Here is a 12,443-nt window from a genome sequence, read left to right on the forward strand (position 1 = left end):
CAACAGCGCTCAAAGTGGTCCAGAGGTGCAGAATGAAGACTCGTGTTTTCTGTTTTAGGCCATGTCCACACTAATACATTTTCGTTTAAAAAAAAATCTTTTTCTCTCAGTTTTGGCCTTACGTCCACACCCAGATGACGTTTTTGGTCAAGGAAAACGTAGCTTTTTGGAAAATGCTCTCCAAAGCGGATACATTTGAAAACGGCGTTTTTGCGCCGCAGTGTGGACAGCGTAACCGCAGGCTTTTGGAAACAGTGACGCATTTTTTTAACAGCCCTATTAAAGATTAATATCAGCTTGTACACGCTCCACATACAGGGGCATCATTTCCAGGGGGGTTAGGGGGGCTATGACCCCCCCAATAATCAGACCCAGCCAATATAACCCCCTCAATAAAATTATGAATTATCTTGCATAAACAGGCTGTTGATTTTCTTTACTTGTTTCAGGTATTACCAGCAAAATAGTTGCATGTTTAATCATTATTTAGACTGAGATCTTGGACACCCCCCCCCAATGGTCAGCACAAAGTCACACCCATGTCCACATAGCTTTTCTTTAAAGTCTTTAATTCTCACTCGCTTTTGCAACTTTGTACTTTTCTGTTACTCGCAGCAACAACTCCACCTCATTGTCAGTCCATTTAAAAAACTCGCTGCTTTTTCTCGACATTTTGCCCCGTTTCAAAGAGCCGGAAAGTAAATAATCGGCAGACAGAAATGACGCAGGTTGAATAGTCTTACGTTTCAGGCATGCGCAATACAGGAACTTAAGCGTTTTCAGTCGTTTCAGTGTGGATGAACAACTGTTCGGAAATGACTGAAAACGATAGTGTGGACACGGAGCGTTTTTAGACAAGAACGCTGTTTTCAAATTTATCCGGGCTAGTGTGTTTGTCGCACTAGCCCGGATTTGTCTGAAATGTGTTTGTCGCATTTTTCTAAAACCACAACATGAAATAAAGAAAACGAGCATGACTCGCTGCCGAGCCGTGAAAACACACGAACTTAAGTAAAGCTGCAGTACTTATACTTTAGTAAAGAATGTCTATACTTTTGCCACCTCTGATCACACCTCGTATGAGCGAAATGACGTATGTTTCAATGGTGGCACGTCTAACGAGACAGCGTAGAGACAAAACAGGCATCAATCAATCCTGAGACTTTGAACAAGGAGATCTGAATTTAAATTTGTGTAAGGATGCTGATTTGAAAACACAGTTCTCTCTTATTTATTTGGATTATTTCTTGTGAGGTTTAGGTTAGGTTAGCTTTTTTCTTTTATTAAATATATTTTCTTTCATTGTTTTGTTTTTTTGCAATAAAGAAGATTAGAGCTCTATTGTTTTTACTACAACAGTAGCAACAGTGGTAGAAACTGTAGACTAAGAAAAACGATGAAAATGGCAGCAGATTACAGAGGATTTTACTCAGCGTAACACAGTTAACATGTTGGAGGGGGGGAGCTAAACAGACTTGTAATTCCACCATGTGGTACAGCTTGCTTCACAGTAAATCTGACAGACCTTAAGCTTGTTATTTTTACAAAGAACAGAGCGATCTTCTCAGTAGCTTCACTGCTTGCAGTCGAGATAGACGCACTGATTAAAGCATCCCTTCCAAGTTAAAAAAAAAAGCAGTTTGGAAACTGTTTACACCTATCCTATCCTGATGAATAATTAACTCAAATCAATCCAACTGAAAATAATCCTAATATTTGCAAAAGGTTTGTCTGATTCATTCGAAGAGTTGATTGGGAAGAGTCAGTGTAGCAGTTAATTAGAAACCAGCGAAAACCACCTGTTCAAACAGGCAGCCTGGAAGCCTGTCTGAATATCCCACGGCCGCCCGCGAGTGCTGTATCATCACAGACAGTCTTGTGTAAATGAGAGAGAAATAGATGGATGGACGCAATATCCCTCATCGCACTCGCTGCTGGGCCGAAGCTGACCACAGGTTATGACATACAGCGCCACATGCAAATACAGGACGTGTGACGAACACGCGAGTGAGCGCAGACATGAACATGCGCGCACCCGCAAACCCACAGGCGCAGACATAATTACCTGTCAAATGCAAGATGTGACTTCCTGAGAGTAAATGAACTGATTAATATTCGCAAAGAGGGATGGGTTTTGGAGGGTGGTGGGTGTTAGGCTGATTAGACGTTAAGATATTCTCCATCCCTCGCTCCATTTTTAAATTTGCTTTTTATTATATCACACCACAATGAACAGGGATGGGTGGCATGAATTAAAACACTCTCACTGCCTATCAAAACGTTGCTTTTGCTTTCTTCTCTCTGCAGAACGAGCGCTCGCTCCAATTACCGTCTCCAAAAGAAGCTTGTGCTCGGTAAAGAGAAGTGTGATACAGCTTAGGGTTAACCGGCTACTTCTTTAGGATTTCATAAAAGAAGTTAAAAATACACTTTCTTCTCTGCATTGCATATCTTCTCAGTTTCTAAAACCTTTTCTGCCTTTATTCTCCTTCCAGCCCCAGTCTCCCTCCTCAGTCAGTGTTGACACCTTTTTGTCTGGCCTCCCTCTGAGTCAGTGTCTACTGTTTGGTCGATGCTTGCCGCCTTTGAGACACCCCACCACCCCCAAGTCCTAATAAGCAGAAGTCTAATGGTGTCCCAGGGCTGCTGAGGGGCCTCACATTAAGATAATTAGGCAGCGAGAGGGTGCAGGAATGAGGCCCTGGAGAGGAAGAGGAGGAGACACTTGTGCACTTTCTGAGAATCTGAGCTCTCTCTGCTTCTGGTTTGTTGGTCTCTGTAACCTTATTAAACCCCATAGCAAGGCTGCAAATGAGGTTTTCAAACCACCTAAATCACACTTAATGCAAGGTATCATGAAGAGGCTTGTCTTATGTGACAGCCAGCAAAAGAGGAGCTGTGCCAAAGATTGCAGACATTTGTGCCTTATCATTTCTCTATGAGTCATCCATAAACCCGAGTGGCAAACGGCACACATGAGTGATGAATCCAAATGGGCCTGAAGATGCAGCTCTGCTGATTACCATGTGACACAGCATTAGGGTTTGACTAGCTAATTTGATTTCTTCAAACGTGTTGAAATTTATAGCGCTAAAGAGGACAAAAATAGCTAAATGCAAAAAATCACACAGGGCATGTTTGTCCTCACAGGTAGGTGACTCAGATGTAAACAGATGTTGCCAAGCTTTAATTTCCTGGGTAGAAACAACTGTCAGCACAGTGACAGCTGCTTACGCTAAAGAGACAGGATGATATCGGGAATCTCAGATCTATGTACTAAATATAAAACTAAAGCTAGGAGACAGTTAGCAGCTTGGCCCAGAGAGTAAAGAATCCACTACAACCAAAGCTTGTTAAACAATACTTTTGTAAAATATACTTAATTTTAGCAACACAAAAATGAAATAGCTTATTTGTGCACTATAATTTGTGGTTGACTGCAGAAGGATAGAGCACGCACATAGCTACCTAGCGATACCTAGCTAATTAGCAATAGCATATTTTGTAAAAATGTAGCTTGCTCCTTTTTTAAAAGTTGTTTGGTTTGTTTGTGTGTTTGTTTTTTGTTGCTTTTGAGATTTTTTTATGAATTTAATTAAGTTATAAATTCATAAAAGGTTAGTTTAATGTTCACAGAAAGAGTTATCCATCCATCCTTTTTCTGCTGCTCACACAGGTCTGGATCCCTCTCCCCAGCCAGCTGAGAGATATAATCTCTCTCCAGCGTGTTCTGGTTCTGTCCCAAGGCTTCCTCTGGGTGGGACATGCTCATAACAGCTCACCCAGGAGGTGCCCCTGACGGCCAGAACGTAGGTCGACCGCTCTTCACCTCAACAGACAGGTACAGCATCCTTATACTTAAACTCCTCCACTTTGGACCTTGTTCTTAGAGTGGCCATTCCACCCTTTTCTGACTGAGAACCATGGCCTCAGACTTGGAGGTGCTAATTCTCATTCCAAGCAACACACTTGGTCAAAAACTACCTCAGTGCGAGTTAGAAGTCCTCACTCGGTGAAGCTGACTAGACCACTTCATCCATGAAGGATTCACCAAATCTGACACCCTCCACAGCTCAGTTCCTACCATAAAAATAGAATCAGTGACAAAGTTCAGCCCCTGTGATGTCCAACACCTCCAACACATTGCAGACTCCTTTTTTGGAAACAGAAAAACAAGTCCATCTTCAAACTGAAATAAGTTAAAAAGCATATTGCCAAAAAAAAATAGGTAACTTCTTATTTAATTGTACGTATAAAAATATCCTCTAAACTTGCTTCTGCGAGTATGACAGAGCAAAGTCAAGTTAAAAATGGGACAATTTTTTACTCAGTGGTTTGGATCAAAGAGAACTAACTGCAGATGTAGTGGAAGCTTTCCTGTCACTCCAGCCGGCTATGAGCCTAAAAGACAAACTCGGGGATGGAACCTCGACTGCGCTTTTCCCGCCTGTTTGAACACAAGGACAGAAGCTGAGCTTCAAACGGAGCCCAAGCTGGAGTGACGCCTCACAGATAACTACCTACAGCTCTGTCATTTTCTCTTTCACAGCCTCTCTTTGCTTGTTTCTACGGCCCGCACGTAGGTTCACTAGCTGAGGCTCTGCTTTCGGATCTGGCACTCTGCAATCAGATGTGACATGCTGAAGGCTCGGATGACAGCTGCGAAGACAAGGTCACACAGTCACCTACTTTTAACGAAGGATACGTACGACTCCTCTTGACAGACTTGTGCAGCGCTTGAAAAACACATTTACGTGCTGCCTGCATACACATTCACTCACACACAAACTCGTACACACACTCACAGTCACAACGCGGAGCCGGAGCATTTTGCAGATGGGGGTCTTTTCTCGTGCCTGTGCAATCTCAGAAGCAATTACCTATTAAAATTTCATCCTTCATCCTTCCAGAATGTTTAGGAAAAGATTATAACTACTGGGAAGGTAATTAAGCCAGCAAATGGGGAGCTGCATTGTGAATACTGAGAGATATGTATGTTGTGTTTGTGTGTGAGTGTGTGCTTTATCTTAATAATACCAACAGTGATGCCCACCTAAAGCTCTTGAGTGTGTTATCCCAAATGACAAGAGAAAGAAGTCACAAGGATCGCTGCTGTTTTACGGTAAAACTTCACAACTAACGTCTTCATTAAGTGGAACAGCAAAGGTCACAACTATGTCAAATGTAGACAACATGGCCAGTAGAAAGCTCTGTCATTCATCAGTGATCTTTGCCTTTGTACGTCTGGATGTTGCCACTGAGATCATTTGACTCGTCGCACGCTCAATCATCCAGGTAAGGAAATCTGTTCATGTAGACAGCAGGATTTCATGTTCAGTAGGAGGAAACACAACATAAAGATGAATAGGTCCCTTTTTATGGTTTTCTCCTCTTTCTTGTCCTTACTTTCCCCTCTTTTTTCCTCATCCCTCCCCTCTTTGTCTCTTTGATGCTACAAGAGGAGCCTTTTAAGGATTCAAACAAAGTCTCCATTTTTTTTTTTTTTTTTTTTTTTTTGCGGGGGGATGAAAAAAAAGTCAACAAACCTGCCCATCTGGGTAATTTATAGGTTGGTGGGTTCTGGTTCAAGAAGCAACCTCAATCTCCATTTTTAATATGCAGGATTGGGGGTGGACATAATAAACAGAAACCCCGGACTTGTGTGTTGCTGATTGATTCTGGGTGTTTCACACTTGTGTGGGATATTCCTCAAATAGACTGAACCTTATAAATGATACAGCAGTGGCGGTCATCAATGATTCCTTCACAGACAACTGGCATTCTGGCTGTCACACAGGAAAAAGGAATTTCTCTTCTGTTAAATAAACAAAGGAGACCTGCCAGACCAGGTTCAATCATGCCATTAATAGGGCAATCTGGCCATAAGCTATAATCAATAAGTGCTTTTGCACTAAAATAGATTTTCCAGCACAATCTTTCGCTATATTTGAGCAGACTCGCTTCATGTGCACAGAGTGCATGACAGTCCCTTTAACCTGAGTACTTATCTTTACATTGCAATTACCACTGTCTTCAGTCTTCCTCTTCTTCTTCTCCTTCTTCCCTCCATCTGTCCTTCACATTCACAGTGACACTTGTAATGATAAATCGCCTTGCCCTTTTTCAATCTATTTATCTTCTGTTAATCATTTAAATAAGAATAACACGTTGAGTAAATCCATACCTAATTCACCTCCATTCCTGCAACCCTAATAAATCGACTGCAATGCTTATGGAAGTTTGAGGGAGGGGTCCGTAAACCAATCAGGTGGTTGTCGTGTGTAGGGGGGGGGGGGGGGGGGGGTCCTGGCAGATCGTGGAGGTTAATAACATTCCACATGATTACCCACAAGCCAGAGGATTAGAAGGTTAAGGGGAGCGGGTTCCACATTGCAAATAATAATCGCTATTTCACAGCCGTGTCCTCCTGGCCACTTAGGTGATAGGCCACCCAGCTATCTCTTCTCTCCCACAGTGTGGACAGGGAGAAAAAAAGGACTCCAGTGGACCCTGACACCTACTGAAAGTGTTATTCATCTCTTTTCATGGAAGCCCTTTTAGGACTCCCACCTCCCTCCCCCGAAAAACGACCCTTTTCTTTTTAAATAAAGAAATCAATGCAACCTTTTTTTTTTTAAATTCTTTCTCCACACATTTTTCTATGAGATGTGTTCTCATCACGATGTTGATGGCATCTGTGGGTGTAGCGCTTCACGCTGAGTGGGGTTATGTCACCCTGTCGTTGCAGGATTGCGCATTTATCTCATTCTCCCAAACAGATGCAGGCATTCGCACCCCCTGACCGCTGCCTTTGATGCGGACGTCCTGATTCATTAGCAGTCATTTGTAACTGTGACGTGTCACGCGTTTAAGATGTAAAGAGAAAGGAGTGAATTAGGAATGTATGGATACTGCTGTCTCTGTGTTCAATAATAATCAAGCACCCTTTTATCTTAAACAACTCATAGTACCGCATCACCCCAATAGATCTCCTCTCTCTCAGTGTGCTGGTTTACTTAGAGTATTAGAAAGTAGAACGGGAGGCAGGCCTCTCTCATGTGGGACCAGCTTCCAGAACCCAAACTGGGAGTTGTGGAACCAGCTCCCAGCTTGGGTTCGGGAACTAGACACCCTCTCCACTTTTAAGATTGGACTTGAAACTACTGTCTTTTTTGATAAAGCTTCTAGTTACGGCTGACTCGATTGACTCTGCACCCTCTCTTAGTCCTGCTGCAACAGGTTTAGGCTGCTAGAGGAGGCTCTTTTTTTACTTTTGTAAAAACTTTAGAAATCAAGTGTAAATGTCAAATTTGATGGAATAAATTGTCTCTCTGCCCTGCATGCATTTATGTACGAATGTGCGGGTTTTGTGCACATTCATCTCTTTGGTCTTCGATGTTCTAAAAGCAAATAAGCTTGATACTGTAGCAGCCCACGGGACACAGAAGAAATAGATGGCATTCATACGCTTTGTATTATACCCTCCCTACACACACACACACACACATATGTAAACAGACAACCACCACCACTACTTCCTCTTACACACACACTCCCACTTGCCTCTTTCTCTCATTATATCATGTGGGCATGAACCAAAATAAAACGGTGAATAACGGCTGAAAAGACAGGGAGGTATTCTCTTTCTAGGCTGTTATGAAATGGATGGATATCTGGCCAGTGTGAGATAAAACAAAAGCCAGTGCTGTCATTTGAAACAAAAACAAAAAAAACACAGAACAAGCCCTGCAGGGATGTGCGTTTTCTCTCGACGTTTATGGTCGTGTCTTTTTCTTTTTTCTTTTTTTTAAAAATGGATTTTCCGACTCTGCACCATCGGCCAGATACGAGGCTGCTTTCAAGGCTGCGACGACTCACTTGATCCCAAACTCTCACATCCTTCCATCACTCCGAATGACTTCGCAGAGGCTCTCTGACACCAACCGGCATCCACTCAATCTCGCTTTAAATAAGCAGCTTTTTAAAAAAAAAAAAAAAAAATGCATTTGCTGACACGCATACGCACTCCACCCACGCCTCCATATGCTGCTTTAACTTATACACACAGTTCACAACAACCAATAATGAGCTGTCCAGAACTGCCAGAAGAAAAAAAGAAAAAAAACTCACGGATGTTTGTGGCCCTGGCGACATAGTGCTGCGAATGCATCCCTAGGGCCTCTTCCCCGCGATACTGCTCACCTGGACACCCGCCCTGCAGCACATTGGCGACGACCCTGTCAGACAGAGAGATGGATGAGGCGTGCAGACATGAGGAACTGTGCATGACATGGCTAATTTAATTATTCAGTTCGACTGTACCGGTGCACACTGTCGTTTCAGCTGCACCTCATAATGTGAGGTGCAGCTGACCAGAAAAATTAGTTTCCACGATGAGTGGAAAAGATTTCCTTTCAGTTGTTCCCTTTTATTTATTTATTTTTACTGTAATTATTGCACATTCACTCACACCTACTGAATTGCAACACTATGAAGGTGTAAAAACAAGCAAATGATCTCCAGTCAAGAGTGATACACAATGGAGTGCAATGCCACCTTACTCTACTGAAAGACACCCCTCCGCCCCTCACATGAGAGGAGAGCAGCTCATAATGTTACGCTGTGCCACAACAGATGGATAGACTGGAGTGGAAGGAATATGCGGTATCAGTTCCTGTTCATAAAGACTCTTAATAACAGAAGATGCGATACATTGCTCTTGTTGCCCGGAAACCACGTGTGTGAAGTGTAACATGCACAAGTTCATCTATGATGTTTTATGGCACGGATAGGTGTCAAATTAAAGGAAAATTTAGACTGAGTGTGATGCCAAGGCCACCACGTGAAGCCAAAATAGCTTCGATGTTCTTTTTGCATGTTGGCCTTGGCTTGCTCTTCGCTCTCCAAGTCTTTGCTCTAGACCAAAATGAGCTAACCTCTAATTTGTGGACAACATTGGTCTGGCTTCTCGACACTTAGACTTTTCTATGACTAGATCACAACCTAAGACACATCATTTTGATACTCAGTGACCCAAACCTGTAGAAGAGCACTCTTATCAGGAAGAAAGGGGTTTGTCATAAGACAAAGGTGGTCAACTTTGCAGTAAGTCTTTCCACTAAAGGGAGACAAGGAGACCCCCACCCTAATGAAGAGGTCAAGGGTTTGAGTTTTTTCTTTAATTTAATTTCATAAATTTATGTGTGTTGTGTGTGTGTGTGGTGGTGGTGGTGGTGGTGGGGTGCTCTGTTAAGACGACAAGCACACGTCCACACGTTGCGCGCTCCAGATCATTGCGCGCGTAGGCTACTACTGCAAGTCTCTTTGTAAACAAGCGCACCGAGAGAATCGGGCAGAGAGGGAGGGAGGGAGGAAGCGGGAGATAGACACACACAGATAGAAGAGAGAGAGAGAGAGAGAGAGAGAGAAACCAAGAAAGAAAGAGACCCACCTATACATATTCTCTCTCTGGGGTCGGTGCGCCTTTTCCAGCCCCAGCTTGGTGAAAATCCCCACAAGAGCCATAATCGCCACTACTCCACAAATGACGTAAACTATTAAGTTCGTCTTGTCTTTGGTGCTGTCGTGAGGCTTGTTCGTTTTCTTGTAGGGTGTCTGCCCGCTCTTCATCCACATCGGGGTGTCATAATTTGTACAGGTTTCCTGGTCGAGCCGCGACTCCTTGATGGAGCAGCAGAAGCGGAAGCCACAGGTACCGCAGCAGTACAAATACACGCCCGTTTTGCAGATGAACGGCGGGTCATACTGGCCCATCACGTCGTAGTAACCCCGACACCTTTCCTCCGTGTGCGGGGTCTGCTCGGACACGCTCTCCTCCGGCGTGGAGCCGTTCGAGGTGGCGATCATTACGAATCCCCCGAGCGCTCCTGGAATCCCGCCAGCCTTGCACACGAGAGCCATAAGTTTGAGCAACAAGAAGCAGGGGAGAAAGTGTTTCCCTCTCATTGTGCTCTCTCCTCCGTTCAACTTCGCGCGGAAACGAAAAGACCTGAAGAGAGGGGACAGGGCGCACGGTCATGATATGCCGAAAAGTCCAGAAATATCCGCGCTGATGAACATCTTTGCTCGCGTATCTTTATCCACAAACAAACGCGCGGAATAAAAAGCACAAACAAAACAAAAAACCCTATGTGGATTAAACTTGACTTAACTGAACTCCTCTCCAGCGAGTGCGCATTTAGACGCCTTTCCCAAAAGGTTTTTGTCTTTTTTATCAGGCTCAGATTTTGCGTTTTCGGGAGTGCATCACTTCACTCCTCTGTCTGTGCGCACTTACGCACGGGAGTAGGCAGAGACACAAGCCGCACCGAGGATGAGAGCGCAGTGAGCGAATAGAAGAGCCGAGGGTGGGAGAGCCTGGTGCACGCACACACACACACACACACAAACGGAGAGGAGGAGGAAAACAGGGGGAGGGAGGGAGATTGCAAGGGCTGACTCCGAGGGAGAGAGAGAGAGAGCCTTTATTGTGAAATATTATGATAAAAGCGTCTATGCACATCACTATTACGCTCTGCGAGGAAAGTCGTGGGAGCCCCATTTTTTTTAATACTTCCAGTCGTAGGTTGCCATTGTTGGAGAAATCCTGAAATCACAAGTAGCTTAATGTGTTACAATAGGCAGCGGCTGGCAGAGCTTCTAAGAACAGGTGATACATTTTGAAACAACAAAAACAAAAAACCACACAACACCTATAGATCCCAGGGGACATCTATAGGAGACAGCAATCTGGCCCATCAAGACCATAACCAAGAGACACAACCCCGTAACGAGTGATATTCCACCACAGGCAAATGTCTCACTCTTGTGGTTTTTGCCAAAGGTGCTCGGAACAGAAAAATATAAAATGAAATTTTTTTAAAAAGAAAAATGTACGTATCTGTCTGCCTCGGAGCACAATCCTCACAATTTGTATCAATAAACCAGGCGAAACAAGAGAAATCTGAGAATTTGTTTCGGGAAAAGGGAAAATTCAATAATTTACCAAAAAATAGAGACACCCCCCCTCCAAAAAAAAAAAAACAACCAACCAACCAAACAAACAAAAAACAACACAAAACAAAAATAAAGTTATGAATGTTTTGGCTTGTAGGGATATTAATCCACCCGGACTCTTGTAGAGTGAGTTTCCCAGTCTTTTCTTTGTGGCGCTCAAAGCGCAACACAAAGTAATTTTCTTCTATCTATCTATCTATCTATCTATCTATCTATCTATCTATCTATCTATCTATCTATCTATCTATCTATCTATCTATCTATCTATCTATCTAGCCTTTATATATTATTTTAAACATATGTTCTCATTTAGATGTGTATGGACCCGACCGGACAGGGCAGGGCAGGAGGAGAACATGGCATCAGTGGATGCAAATGTAGTGTTTGCTTTGCTTGGATTCGTGGATCATGTGTGTGGGGCTGTGGGATCATTTTGGGAAGTTTTTTGTTTATGTCTATGTGCAGAAGATACTGCTGTTAGATGAAGGTTTGGGGGTTTAAGTTTGATTGGGGAAGGTGGCTGAATAATGAGTTAGATACTCCAATATATTTGAATGAATGAATGAATGAATATGACTAATTAATGGATGAACGAATTATTAACTTTACCAATTACTGACACAGGAGATGGATAAAGCCGATACCCAGACATGAAAATAAAAAATATCCATCCATTACTTGTTTCCTACTAGATTATGTAAATTCTTCAAATGCAATTCTTTTTCATCTCAAACAGATGCTGTTTCAAGTGAAAACTGCCTTCATTAAAGGTTAGGTGCAATGAAAAATCATAAAAATCGAATATATTTCCACATGCAAGCCCCTCTGTCACCTCTGATGATTCATTCTCTGGTTAAAAACCGATTTCTAAAGGACCTTCGATGTATTCAAACTGTCTGGCAAGCAAGAAAAAAAACCTTTGATTTGCCCTTATTCAGCTAGTGTTAAAGTATGCAGACAATCAGCGCGGTGAGGAGGACGGGTGGACGTGGCTCTCTCCGTGGTTCTGAAAGACTCTATCCTCTGTCCAAGGTTCTTCTTTCGTGTGGTTTCTTATTTTGCCATTCTCACACACAGCTAAAACACGTAATGGTGTGGACGATGCAGATGTTTGCTTTGTAAAGGTTTATCGGAAGAAGATGCGAATGTTTGATGACTTGATCGATTTTTCCCCCTTTTGTTTTCTGATTTATAAACGATGAGTTGTGGCTAAAACGATAGCATAATTCTCTTTCTTGTCGTTGAAACTAGTTAAACAGTAAGCATGAAGGTTGTATCTGGTTTAAAAGTTTGCGGGAAAACCTGTTAAACTGACTTTTTTTTCGCTTGTACTTGCCTTAACTGGTAGTCACACTGGGGGCCGCTGCAGTGACGATCACATACACACTCACAAAAAGGCTGTTTAGTCGATCGCCGAGAGTCTCGGG

At 43.0% G+C, this 12,443-nt stretch overlaps 1 protein-coding gene across 1 annotated transcript in view; it reads right to left on the reverse strand.

Moving 5' to 3' along the window:
* Positions 1-9,966, reverse strand: part of shisa9a (shisa family member 9a) — a 58,937-nt gene extending 48,971 nt beyond the window's left edge. The window contains exons 1-2 of the mRNA XM_085360470.1: positions 9,452-9,966; positions 8,131-8,237 (exon numbers count right to left, since the gene is read on the reverse strand). Coding sequence (XP_085216596.1) covers positions 8,131-8,237; positions 9,452-9,966 — 622 coding nt within the window. The remainder of the gene's footprint in view (positions 1-8,130; positions 8,238-9,451) is intronic.
* Positions 9,967-12,443: the final 2,477 nt, after the last annotated feature.

The sequence above is a fragment of the Diplotaxodon limnothrissa genome, linkage group LG8, assembly GCF_057381915.1.
Source record: "Diplotaxodon limnothrissa isolate DT_005_m linkage group LG8, D_limnothrissa_male_GT1.1, whole genome shotgun sequence".
Lineage (NCBI taxonomy): Eukaryota > Metazoa > Chordata > Actinopteri > Cichliformes > Cichlidae > Diplotaxodon > Diplotaxodon limnothrissa.